This window comes from Papaver somniferum, chromosome 5 (genome assembly GCF_003573695.1).
Source record: "Papaver somniferum cultivar HN1 chromosome 5, ASM357369v1, whole genome shotgun sequence".
NCBI lineage: Eukaryota > Viridiplantae > Streptophyta > Magnoliopsida > Ranunculales > Papaveraceae > Papaver > Papaver somniferum.
The window spans coordinates 157934650-157948722 of record NC_039362.1 but is presented as its reverse complement, the minus strand read 5'-3'; the positions used below and the strand labels follow the sequence as shown (position 1 = coordinate 157948722).

Sequence of the window (14073 nt, the reverse complement as noted above, 5' to 3'; positions counted from 1 at the left end):
CTAATGAGGGTCAAAATATTCTGCACACTGATTCACTAATGATGAATACTATCAAATCTTTTAGTAATTTACTTGGTAAACATGAGTTGGTGAAAATCATCCCGGCGTTTTTTTTTTTTTTTTGCTCGGTAAAAAAAAAATTTATTAAAGAGAGAAAAAAAGAAACAAAATACAACAACAAGGAGGTAGGAAACACCTCCCAACCATCAACAACAAGCTGATAAAAAACGCAGAACCTCGAACAAGAATACAAGGTTCACATCACACCACCCTCACCCGACAACACTAGGTTGGAAAAATTTTTCTTTCCAATTTACAACTAAGTCATCTGAAGGGAAACCTACGAAGCAAGGTTCAGAAGAAGCCCAATAATAAGTTTGAAGCTTAACAGATGTTATAAGATCGGCAACTTCCTTTGATTTGTCTGTGAAAGTCCTTGCATGGAGCTCGTTCCAAATAGACCAGAGAATGCTTGTAGGCAATCACTTCCAAATTTCTTTTCCTTTAATGGAGAGGTCCCGACAATTCCAGTTGGATATCAACTCCATGACTGTGCTATGGAAAGAAATCCCATACTGAAGAGCAAAGGGACACTCAAGAAAAATGTGGTTAGAGCTCTTAGGAGAACATTGGCAAAAAGTACAAAGGTTAGCAATAAGAGAGCATTAGAGGTTACAACAACAAAACCTCTCTTTTGAAGGTTATCCAAAGTAGGCAGTCTTTCTAAGACAGCTTGCCAAAGGAAGAAAGCGCGCTTTTGAGGCCAAGCTTTAGAACAAACCCTATGCTTGGGAAAACCGTTGCCAATTCTACTAGTTGAGACTTGCAAAATCGTAAGAAGATTTCACGGAGAAATCACCGGATTTTGCACCAGTCCAAACTAAAACATCTTCGGCCTCACTGTTTAAAGACACAAGATCCAGAAGAGGTAAAATAGTAGTTAACTCAGTTATTTCGGCATCATAAAGACGCCTGTGAGAAATACCAAGATCCCAGTTAACCTCATTTTCGTCTAACGTATAAGCATGCATCATTAACATATTTTTACTCGTATAGATTCTCAAAAGGTTGGGACACATCGAGGCTAAAGTGCCTTGAGCGTACCATTTATCTTCCCAAATGAGCACAGAGTCACCTTTTCCAATCTTGACTTGGACAAACTTAAAAACTCATCAGCAACAGAATGTATATTACGCCAAACACTAACCCCATAGGGGTATTTAGGGATTTTGGTTCTCCAAACAGATTGAGAGATACCATATTTTCCGTGGATGATTTTTGACCAAAGAGTGTGTTTCTTTTTTCCAAGTCTCCACCACCATTTCTTTAGGAGAGCACGATTCATAATCTTCAAATTTCTAATGCCTAATCACCCTTGGGACATTGATTTACAAACACGTTTCCAGCCAACCCACTTGTGTTTTTTCCCACCATTAGCATCATCCCACAAGAAATTTCTTATGGTTCTCTCGATTTTTTGAACCACCGAAGCCGGGGCAACAAATAAAGAGAAAAAATAAACTGGAAGGCTCATTAAAACACTTTTGATAAGTGTAAGTTTTCCTCCGTTAGAGAGAAGACCTCTCTTCCAAGTAGGTAACCTATTTTTACAAATTTCTATAACTTTATCCCATTTAGAGACAAAGTTAGATTTGGCTCCTAGAGGAATACCTAGGTAAGAAGAAGGAAAAATGGCACTAGTGCAACCTATTGCCTCTGTAAGGTCATACATATTTTGGACTTCACCAACAACAAAAAGACAAGTTTTTGAAAAGTTCGTTCGCAAACCAGAAGGAGTATTAAAACGAAGAAGAATGTACTTGAGGTACCTGATTTTTTCCACCTCGGCATCAAGAAAGACCAAGGTGTCGTCAGCGAATTGTAAGTCACTGACATTTGTACCGTTTTCCTTGACCTGGAAACCACCGATCCAGCCTTGGTGAGTAGCTTTTGCAAACATATGAGTAAGGACTTTGGATACTAGAAGGAATAGGAAGGGGGACAAGGGATCTCCTTGTCTAATACCTTTTTGGCTCTCGAATCTACCAAAGGAAGAACCATTGACCAAAACAGAAAATGGAACTCTGCTGATGCAACCTTTAATCCACATTCTCCACTTCAAACCAAACCACATATCCAAGAGGACTTCATCAATGAAAGACCATTTGACATTATCAAAGGCTTTCTATAGATCAATCTTACAAATAATACCTGGTTGTTTGGATTTTAGTCTAGAGTCGAGACATTAATTTGCAACCAAGATACTGTCCAAAATTTGTCTTCCCTTTATAAAGGCAGTTTGCTGGGGGAGATGATGCTCCCTAGAAGTGGCTTCAGCCTCTCAGCTAGAACTTTGGAAATAACTTTGTAGATAATTCCAATGAGACTTATAGGCCTCAAATCTTTTACTTCCTCCACTATTTCTTTCTTTGGAACTAAAGAAATGCCGTTTTTCTTAATTTTAACTTTGCTTACTAAAGTTTGATCGTTAAGAAACCTACCTAATCGTCGACTTGATGACTACTATTCGGCCGTACGTGAACAATCCCAACTATTTAAGCACATTTGAGATCCCCTCTAGTAGTAGCATACCAACCACCCAGTATTTAATAAGTGTTTTTTCACCTCTAAATTGTTCTTGTTTACCTATTACTCTCTCATATATTTTTCCTGAATGCTATGTCTTCCATATTTTTTACATGCATTTCATCAGCTCTTCTCATTATACTAGCTTATATTATCCACACATACAAATCCAAGTCCAAGCAGAAACTAAATCCCTTACCTCCTGGTCCAAAAGGCCTACCAGTTTTAGGTAACCTTCTCATGATAGGTAGCTTCCCTTATCGAGATCTTCATCGTCTATAAACCCAATACGGTTCCATATTTTACATGCGTATAGGTTTTGTCTCAACCATTGTTGTCTCTGCCCCTCAAATTGCCGAGTTTTCCCTTAAAACTCATGATCTTACTTTCGCTTGTAGACCCTTTAGTTCAGCAGCCAAATATATTTCATATGACCGAAAAAACTTATCCTCTGCCACATGCGGTCCATATTGGCGTAATATTCGAAAATTATGTACTTTGAAACTACTTAGTAGCAAAAAATTAGAGTCATTTAGATCCATGAGAAGTACGGAAATAGGGTTATTGGTGACAACCCTCAAACATGAGGCAACTTCAAGCGAAATAGGAAATGTTAGTAACATAGTCTTATCTCTCAGTACTGATATGTCGTGTTTAATGGTATTTGGGAACAAGTCTCTGAAAAGTGATCATGATCACAAAGGATTTCAAGATGTGGTTCATGAAGGATTGAAACTTAGTGCACTTTTTAATATTGCCGACTATATTCCTTATGTTGGTTGGCTTGATGTTCAAGGGCTAGAGAAACAAATGAAGACGGTTAGTGTTGGTTAAACTTCAACATAAAAGTCCTTAACAAGCTGGTTAGGACAAGATTAGGAAATTGATGTAATCCTAAGGGAATTAGAAGTCATCTAGTTCTAAGAAAAGGAAAGACATGTAATAAGGTAATAGGACTAGGAAAAGGAATTCATAGTTCTATATATATATATGATCACCAAAGTTGTAATTGATCATATGAGCAAGATTAGAGCTTGTGTTTAGTTTTGAGAGATTTTCTAAACATCAATAAAGAGAGTTGTCTTTATATAAGCTAAGTTTCATCTTACAGTTGCCATTAATTGGTATCAGAGCGTGTTTCTGAGCCATGGAAAACGAAACCACCATTGTGGGTGCAAAATAGTTCACGCCACCATCAATACAAGTTCCAATACTCAAAGCCACAAACTACACAGTATGGGCCATGAGAATGAAGGTACTGATGAAAATCTACAAAGTTTGGGAAACAATTGATCCTGGTACATTGGACCCAGACAAAAACAATGTTTCCATTGGATTACTCTTTCAAGCAATACCAGAATGTCTTGTTCTACAAGTTGGTGAACAGGAAACTTCAAAGAAAATTTGGGATGCAATAAAGGCACGTAATCTCGGAGCTGATCGAGTTAAAGAAGCCCATCTGCAAACCTTAATGTCTGAATTTGAAAGAGTGAAGATGAAAGACACTGATACTATTGATAGCTTTGCAGGAAAGCTATCAGAGATAGCCTCAAAAGCTGCATCACTTGGACAAACTATTGAAGAGAACAAGCTTGTCAAGAAGTTTCTCAACAGTCTACCAAGATCCAAGTATATTCATATCATAGATTCTCTCGAACAAGTCTTATATTTAAAGAAGACTAGCTATGAAGATATAATTGGAACATTGAAAGCATATGAAGAGAGAATCCTTGATGAAGAAAACAGTGGAGAAACTCAAGGAAAACTCTTGTACACAAACTCTTACCAACAAAACTTTGCGACAAGAGGAAGAGGTCGTGGAAGATGTGGTAGAGTAAACAGAGGCCGAGGATGGGGAGGAAGGTTTAACTCACAAGAAAGAACAACAAGTCAGAATGATCAAAACCAAGGGAAAGAAAAGAAGTATAGATCAAACATTATTTGTTACAGATGTGATAAACCAGGACACTTCTCCTCTGTATGCCCTGAAAGAATACAAAAGATGGAAGAAGCAAACAAGAATGAAACAAGGGAAGAAGATACAACTCTTTTCATGCACGAAGTTGTATTCTTAAACGAAGGGAAACTAATACCAAAGAACTACGAATCAAAGGATGGAGAAGAAGGAATCTGGTATTTATATAATGGATCCAGCAATCACATGACTGGTAAGAGACACTACTTTTCTGAACTCAATGAGAAAATCAAAGGACAAGTGAAGTTTGGGGATGGATCTTCTGTAGAAATTGAAGGGAAAGTATCAATTATATTTCAGAGCAAGACCGGAGAACAAAATCTTGTCTCAAACATCTACTTCATCCCAGACTTACAAAGCAACATTCTAACTTTAGGACAAGCTACAGAAGTTGGATGTGATGTTAGAATGCGACAAGATTATCTAACAGTTCATGACCCAAGTGGAAGACTTTTAGTTAGAGTCTCACGCTCACAGAATAGACTCTACAAGATAAGTCTCATGATTGGAAGGCCATTATGTCTGAATATGAGACTGGAAGATCAGACATGGAAGTGGCACGCAAGGTTAGGACACATAAGCTTTAGAACTTTAAAGGCAATGTCTCAGAACAAGATGGTTCGAGGGATACCACAGATAAACGATGAATCAAGGATCTGTGAGTCATGTTTAGTTGGGAAACAAACGCGTCAAGGTTTTCTAAAAGCAACAACATTCAGAGCCTCAAAGACTTTAGAGCTTCTTCATGCTGATTTATGTGGTCCTATTACACCACAAACCCTTGCAAATAACAAATACATATTTGTTATTATAGATGACTTCTGAAGATATATGTGGTCTATTCTTATGAAAGAAAAGAGTGAAGCATTTGACAGATTCAAAGCTTACAGATTATTCAATCCAACAACGAAAAGAGTGATAGTGAGTCGAGATGTGGTATTCGATGAAAAAGCAAACTGGAACTGGAAAGAAACTAATGATGGACCAAGTAGGGATCCAGGAATGTTTCACATGAGATGGGTTCAAGTAATTGATGAAGGCGAAGGACACATAATCATCAATACCAATGGAAACAATGATGTTAATCAAGAAGAAGAAGAGAATAATGAAAACACTGAGAATAACAAAGAAGTAGTAGAAGAAGAAGAAGAAGAAGAGATCGATGAAATAACTCAACCCATTCCACTGCGATAATCAACAAGACAGATATAAAAGCCACAGTATCTTGAGGATTATATTCTTCAAGCTGCAGAAGAATGTGAGATAATGTTATTGTCTGTTGATGACGAACCAAGAAGCTTCAAGGAAGCAAAGATTTCGTCTAAATGGACACAAGCATGTAAGGAAGAAATTATTTCAATCAACAGAAACAAGACTTGGTTTCTAGTTGATAAGCCAGGTGGGGTAAAAGTGATTGGTCTTAAGTGGATTTTCAAAATAAAACGGAATGCTGATGGTACTGTCAATAAATACAAAGAAAGACTTGTAGCTAAGGGATACGTTCAAGAATCAGGCATAGACTTTGATGAAGTTTTCGCACCAGTTGCTAGACTAGAGACAATTCGTCTCTTAATAGAAGAAGCAGCATCAAACTCATGGGAAATTCACCACTTAGACGTTAAGACAACATTCTTACATGGTGAATTGCGAGAAGATGTGTATGTTGAACAACCAGAAGGTTTTGAAGTAAAATGACAAGAGCATAAGGTTTATAAGTTATCAAAATCTCTATATGGTCTAAGACAAGCTCCTCGAGCCTGGAATACAAAGTTAGATCAAATCTTAAGAGAAATCAGATTTGTTAAGTGCTCTAAAGAAACATCAGTATACAGAAGAGAAGAAAAGGGAACGCTTCTTGTGATTGTAGTCTATGTAGATGATCTATTTTTGACTGGCAACTCCCTTAAGGTGATCAATGAGTTCAAGAGAGAAATGTCATCAAAGTTTGAGATGTCAGACCTCGGAAAACTCACTTATTACCTTGGCATAGAAGTCCATCAAGGAGTAGATGGGATTCAGATTAAACAAGAAGCTTATGCAAGGAGAATTCTGAAAGAAGCAGGACTTGAAACTTGTAATCCAACTAAGATACCAATGGAGTTTGGACTTAAAGTTTCAAAGGCACAAGAAGAAGCTGAAATTGATCCAACGAGTTATAGAAGAAATGTTGGATGCCTTAGATACTTGTTACACACAAGACCAGACTTGGGTTTCTCTGTGGGAGTAGCAAGCCGGTATATGCAGAGTCCACGCAAGTCTCATGGTGATCTAATAAAGCAGATATTGAGATATCTAAGAGGAACAATCAGCTGTGGATTGAAGTATGGTCGAGGATGATCAAAAGGAATTGTTGGGTATAGTGACAGCAGTCATAATATTGACCAAGATGATGGAAAAGGTACAACTAGTCATAAATTTTATCTAGGTGAAGCACCTATTACATGTTGTTCACAGAAGCAAGACACTGTAGCCCTCTCATCCTGTGAAGCTGAGTTTATGGCCGCAACAGAAGCAGCTAAATAACTAATATGGCTTCAAGAACTGTTGGGTGAAATCAAAGGAAGAGAACCTGAAAAAGTTCTCATCAAGATTGATAATAAGTTTGCAATTGCGCTCACTAAAAATCCAGTGTTTCATGGGAGAAACACATTCACAAAAGGTATCATTTCATACGAGAATGTATCGAGAAGGAGATCATCAACGTTGAACACATACCAGGAACTGAGCAGAAAGCAGATATATTGACAAAGGCATTAGCTCGGATCAAGTTTGAAGAAATGAGACAACGGATTGGAGTACAAGATATGTCACGGGTAAGGTTGGCTTAACGGGGAGAATGTTGGTTAAACTTCAACATAGAAGTCACTAACAAGCTGGTTAGGACAAGATTAGGAAATTGATGTAATCCTAAGGGAATTAGAAGTCATCTAATTCTAAGAAAAGGAAAGACATGTAATAAGGTAATAGGACTAAGAAAAGGAATTCATAGTTCTATATATATATGATCACCAAAGTTGTGGTTGATCATATGACCAAGATTAGAGCTTGTGTTTAGTTTTGAGATATTTTCTAAACATCAATAAAGAGAGTTGTCTTTATATAAGCTAAGTTTCATCTTGCAGTTGCCATTAGTTAGCAAGGTTTTTGATGAAATGTTGGAAAAGATTATCGACCAACATGTCAAGGTATTCGATAAGGATAACCAGAAAGATTTTGTCCATGTTATGTTGGCTTTTATGCAAGATAAAGAAGCCGATTTTTCTATTAATCGTTCCAATATCAAAGCGATTGTATTGGTAAGTAATTTTTTTTCTACTAGTATGCTAATTTGGCCTACTCATATATGGGTTATATATTTTATTTTATTTTTGATCGTTCAGTAGTTGCGGACGAGTTTTGAACTCAATAATCGATCATATTATTTTATGCTTTTCATCGGCATTTTTGGTAAAATAACTTGTAGGACAGCTGACGAGATTTTAACTCAAAAATTTGATCATATTATTTTATGCTTTTCATCCATATCTTTGGTAAAATAATTTGTAGGACATGCTGGTGGGTTCATTGGGTACTTCATCAACTACGGTTGAGTGGATGATATCGGCACTATTGAAGAATCCAAAGGTGACGAAGAAACTCCGTTACAAAGAGTCGTCGGTTTAGACCGACTTGTGGATGAATCTGACTTACCAAACTTGGAATACTTGGATATGGTTATTAAGGAAAGCATGAGACTCTATCCAGTTGCACCACTACTAGTTCCTCACGAAGCAATGGAAGACTCCATCGTCAATGGTTCCTTCATACCCAAAGCTTCTCGAATAATAATAAATAGTTGGGCAATTGGTCGTGACCCAGACTCATGGACGGATGCTGAAAAATTTATCCCAGAAAGATTCGTTGAGAACAGGATTGATCTTCGAGGGCAACATTTCCAACTCCTCCCACTCAGATCAGGCAGACGAGGTTGCCCTGGAATTCAGTTGGGTCTCTTAGCGGTTCGACTGATTGTTGCTCAGTTGGCTCATTGTTTTGATTGGGAACTTCCAAATGGTATGCTGCCTGATGATTTGGATATGACTGAAGAATTTGGTGTCACAATGCCAAGAGCTAAAAATTTACTTGCTATCCCAAGATATCGTCTTGGCAATTAAATTTTGTTACAACAGTGCACGGTATTAGTTGGTGCTTAGTGTGTGGTGTTAATAAGAGTGCAAAATAGGTCCGTAAGTGTGCATGTTATCCATGTTAGTTACGGTCGCCAAGTTTCTTCAAAATAGTCACGACTATTTAATTACCGATCAAAATAAATAGATAATAAAAATAAACAGCCATTCACAACTGTTGTATCAACAAGTATTAAACACCAAAATAAGAAAGGTGAGTTTGACATTCTTCAAAATGTCATTACGGTTACATAAAATTGGTCAATTTAATAATTTTTGGGTGAAAAAGACATGTAAAATTTGATAATGTTTAAATTGACGAGAATATAAAAATGGTCAGAAGTAAACAGTTTCATTCTACCATTTTCAAATATTTTTTTCTTATTTTTAGTTTACATCAGGATGCATCCAGTTTCATCCTCGCTATTTTTTAAGTTTAAGTCAGGATGAATTCAGTTTCATTTTTGTTATTTTTTTGATGTCCATTTCACCCATACTAATTTATACTCGTCCATTAGAAGCATGTTTTAAAAATATTTGGAAATTTGACCCAATTTCTCTTGCGGTTAACACTTAACACTTGGATGGTAGAAAACTTGGTAGTTGGATCGCTTTATGTACGGGCAACAGAATCAAATGCACGCTAAAAATTTGTAGTAGAAACAAATGTACCAGCAGAATGCAGTGTCATTATATGCACGTAAGTGATTAAGAAAAACAAGAGAAGGCCGATTGGAGAATCAAGAACAAGTTAGACATTGAAATTATCGATCAGTATTTAGTAATTCCAGATAGTATCACCATTGCCGTGTGTGTTGTGTAACTTTCTTTGCCATTCTACCATTATAGTAATAAGAATTTGGAGTCTTCCATCTTGGACCATGCATGCACTTGATTTTGTGTATTCTTGCACTTAACACAAAGCACAATTTAGCTCCCCTCATTCTATATACCAAACCTCAGTACAGTATTTAATGGCTCATCAGCCTTAGTTTTTTGCACCTCTAAATCGTTCTCATTCTCCTGCTCTCTAAAACTTTGACCGTCTGTTATCATTCATGTCTTAAACTGCCGAGCTTTTCCTTAAAACTCATGATCTTAGTTTTGCTGGTAGACCCTTTAGTTCAGCAGCCAAAAGTATTTCATATGACCAAAAAGGCTTAACCTTTGCCACATACGGTCCATATTGGCGTAATATTCGAAAATTATGTACTTTAAAACTACTTAGTAGCAACAAAGTGGAGTCCTTTAGATCCATGAGAAGTACTGAGTTAGGACTGTTTATCACATCCCTCAAACATGCCGCAACTTCGCGTGAAATAGTAAATGTTAGTAATAAGGTTTTGTCTCTCAGTACTGATATGTCGTGTTTAATGGTATTTGGGAACAAGTCTATGAAAAGTAGTGATGATCATAAAGGATTCCAAGATGTGGTTCATGAGGGAATGAAACTTGCGGCAATTTTTAATATCGCCGACTATATTCCTTACGTTGGTTTGCTTGATGTTCAAGGGCTAGGGAAACGGATGAAGGAGGTTAGTAAAGTTTTTGATGAATTGTTTGAGAAAATTATCGATGAACACGTCAAAGTGTTCGATAACGATAATAAAAAGGATTTCGTCGATGTTATGTTGGCTTTTATGGACGAAAAAGACACCGACTTTTTTATCCATCGTTCCAATATCAAAGCGATCATACTTGTAAGTAACTTGTTATTATTACCACGCCTATTGGTCTCTCAAAAGTACGAGTCATCTATTTTAATTCTAGTGGAATTTAATTGTAAACAAGTTTCAAACTCAGTTGTTGTGTTTTTTTTTCATTTTTGGTCCACATTGTTCTTAAAATTATTTGCAGGACATGCTGGTTGGATCAATGGATACTTCATCAACGGCAGTTGAGTGGACGATATCCGCGTTAGTGAAAAATCCATCGGAGATGAAGAAAGTCCAAGAAGAGCTACAGAGGGTTGTTGGTTTAGACCGAATTGTCGAAGAATCGGATTTACCAGACCTGGAATACTTAGATATGGTTATCAAAGAAAGCATGAGACTGTATCCGGTTGCACCACTACTAGTTCCCCATGAAGCAATGGAAGACGCCATTGTCAATGGTTTCTTCATACCAAAAACTTCTCGGATAATAATAAACAGTTGGGCAATTGGACGTGATCCAAATTCATGGACCGATCCTAATAAGTTTATCCCAGAAAGATTTATTGAGAACAGAATTGACCTCCGAGGACAAGATTTTCAACTCCTCCCGTTCGGTTCAGGTAGGCGAGGTTGCCCCGGAATTCAACTGGGTCTCCTAGCGGTTCGTCTGATCGTTGCTCAGCTGGTTCACTGTTTTGATTGGGGACTTCCAAATGGCATGTTACCTGATGATTTGGATATGACAGAAGAGTTTGGTCTCTCAATGCCAAGAGCTAAAAATTTACTTGCTATTCCAAAATATCGTCTTCGCAATTAAATTGCGGCACGTTTAACAATACTATGGGTTACTATTTAGTAATTCCAAAATGTCAGGCAGGCTTCATAAGGGATAAACATCACCACTGTCGGTTAATGTTGCGTAACTTTCTCTGCCATTAGTACATGTAAGAATTTTGGAGACTTCAGTCTTGGATTATACACTTAATTGTATATTTGTGGCCCTTATCTTTTGCCCAAAAGCTGATTTGGCAGAAGATATATCGTTCTACAAAAATTGAATAGGGAAAAGTGTGGCTAAAGATAGTGAAGTCGGTCACAAATTGGCCATACTCGTCGACCCCATGATGAGTACTGATACTATTTCGGGAAAAGAATGCCCGGTAGGGCCGGCTGTTTGCGGTGCCGCCTTGCCTATCAAATGATTGGCTAAATTAAAAATTACAAGCGCTCAAAAATGGAAAAAATAAATAAATAAAGATAAAATGTAGAGTGGAGGAAATAAATAAATAACCAATTTTCCGTAGCTTAAAATTGTAGCAGAAACAAATATACCGGAAGAATGCAACATCAATATATGCACGAAATAGTGACATCAAGAAGTCAGAACAAGAAAAAGCTGATCGGAGAATCAAGAAGAAGTTTACATAGAAAATAAAAAGACTGTAGATTTATCTTTACCAGAGATAACATCACGGTCATGTTGTGCAACTTTCTTTGCCGTTATATATGACTTTGGAGTCTTGATTTGTATTCGGCAGAAGATTCCACTGAAACAAGAAAATGTGTAATGAAAGAAATTGTTAAAACCGTCCAGGAGCCGTTGTCCCCTTGCCTAAGAGTAAGTCTTATGGTGGAATCCATCCTATTCTAAGGGTGGAAAAATCATGGAATGTCAAGTCTAGTGGCTTTCAAATTTGTGTTTTTCGTGAAAAATCCAAGCAGTGTTCCATGGTTTCGTGTAAGGGTCCGTGGAATTAATGTGAATTTTCAAAGTTGTTGTAGTAATATGATTCGTTCAAGACTTGTGAAAGCGGATTTTTAGATTTTTTAATAAATAAAAATAGCGAACTAAATTAAAAAGATGTTGTGAAAATTATGGAGAGACTAGGGCTAGGATTCCGCTATTTACCAATTCCAAAGTGATACTAATTATAATCATGCAATTTCACACGTTCAAATTGATTCTCAACTGTTGCAAAAGTAGATTTTTAGAAACAACAAATGTTAATCCAAAGCATGAGACATCAAAACCCTAGGCTAAGCATGTTCCATCAAAAGAAAATACAATTGTTTAGCAAAAACCATAAAATCTATTTTCGATCTAGGCAAATAATCATAAATAAAAATTGCACAAATTAAATAATTAAGAATTACCACTTTTTCATTGGAAAGATAGCATCCTCCGTCGCCCCAAGGATTGGGTTTAGCTCATCATTGTGGAAACGCGTTCAAAAGTTGATTTCATTGCTCAAAGTGTTTACAAATGATGAATTGGAGAAAAACTATTAAAAATCGGTTGTTTGCAACGTTTTTAATTGTTGCAAAACACTGTTACATAAAACGATAAAAGCCAACTGTCGCTATTCAACTTCTACGACCCCCGCCTCTGTGTCGTTATCACTGTTGATAAACGACTGTCTTCGTGAGTCTGTTCTTCGTGTTCTTCAGTTCTGCAGCAGCAGAAATGGTGTTCTCTGCAACTCGATTTTTTGGCTCTGTGATGCTCTGTAACTCTCCCAAACTCTCCATATCCTCTATATGATCCCACATGCCTTTTTATACTCAACAGGTGAAAGAAATTACTCTGTAATAACTCACAGAAATATCGAGAATAATCTGCCATTAATCACCTTTACTCTTCATTGCCAGTTACGGGAAGTTTTCTCTTTTGTCCGACGATTTGTCAATTATTTCTCTTCTGTTAAAGAATGAAATCCTCAGACAAAATATTCTCCCATTCAAAGCATATATTCCAAATACAAAATAGAATATCCGATGCTGTAACTTCCCTGTTTGTCGAAGGAAACATTCTTTTCTTATCATCTACACACGCCTGCATCCTCCAAACAAGTTGAAAATCCATTACTTGCAAGATTCAAACACATGCCGACCCGAGAAAATCCCATGAAATCCCGCGAACATTTCCTCTCGTAACCGTGTTGTTCTGATGTTCTTCATTCCGACGATTCAACCACTTCTAATCAAAACCATCGATCACATAATCCATGTTTAGCTCTATCAAGTCCAGCCCATCAAATTCAGCCCTTTAGTCTCCTTAAAACTGGTCCAAAATGCCAACCCTAATTTTGCCAGTCGCCTGCAACGCTTTCCCGCCATTTTTCAGATTTGAAATGAAGAAGAGGGTCGCCCCTTATCCAGTGATGGAGTGCGATTAGCAATTGCCTCCCAGGGGTGCCCCTTATCGGCTGGGTGCCCCTTATCCAGAACTAAAAGTCCGAATAACACGCGTCCTCCGGGTGCCTAAACCAACTTTTCGAGCCGAATTTTCCAAAAATGTTTATTTCCCAAAATTACTTACAAACACATAAAAACACCAAAATTAGTAAAAAATCGAGCAATAACAAAACAGAACATTGAGAACAAAATAGACACAAAAACTCGTCTATCAAATATCCCCAAACTTATTATTTGCTAGTCCTCGAGCAAAATTAATCTAGAAAATAAAAATGACTACACTTAGCACGTGTAGCAAGCCGTTAAACCGCTAGGTGGCCCTAGCGGCGGAGTGTTGTCTCCTGAGGGTTTACCAGAGGTGTACCCACAAAACCATTACTCCAGACCTAGCTATCTACGCAGAACCTTGGAAGGCACTAAAGAATCTCCTTGGTTAGCATACAAACATTTACTATAGGAGGAAGTACCCTGATGCGAATTTCCAATTGCTGTAAAC

At 37.3% G+C, this 14073-nt stretch overlaps 1 protein-coding gene and 1 pseudogene across 1 annotated transcript; both read left to right on the top strand.

Annotated features, from left to right (window-relative positions):
• Positions 1-2679: 2679 nt before the first annotated feature.
• On the top strand, positions 2680-8715 carry LOC113279934 (annotated as a pseudogene).
• A 691-nt stretch (positions 8716-9406) lies between these two features.
• On the top strand, positions 9407-11199 carry LOC113279933 (cytochrome P450 CYP736A12-like). The gene is made up of 3 exons (XM_026528571.1): positions 9407-9427; positions 9804-10427; positions 10585-11199. The coding sequence occupies exons 1-3, from the start codon at positions 9407-9409 to the stop codon at positions 11197-11199; spliced, it is 1260 nt and encodes a 419-aa protein (XP_026384356.1).
• Positions 11200-14073: the final 2874 nt, after the last annotated feature.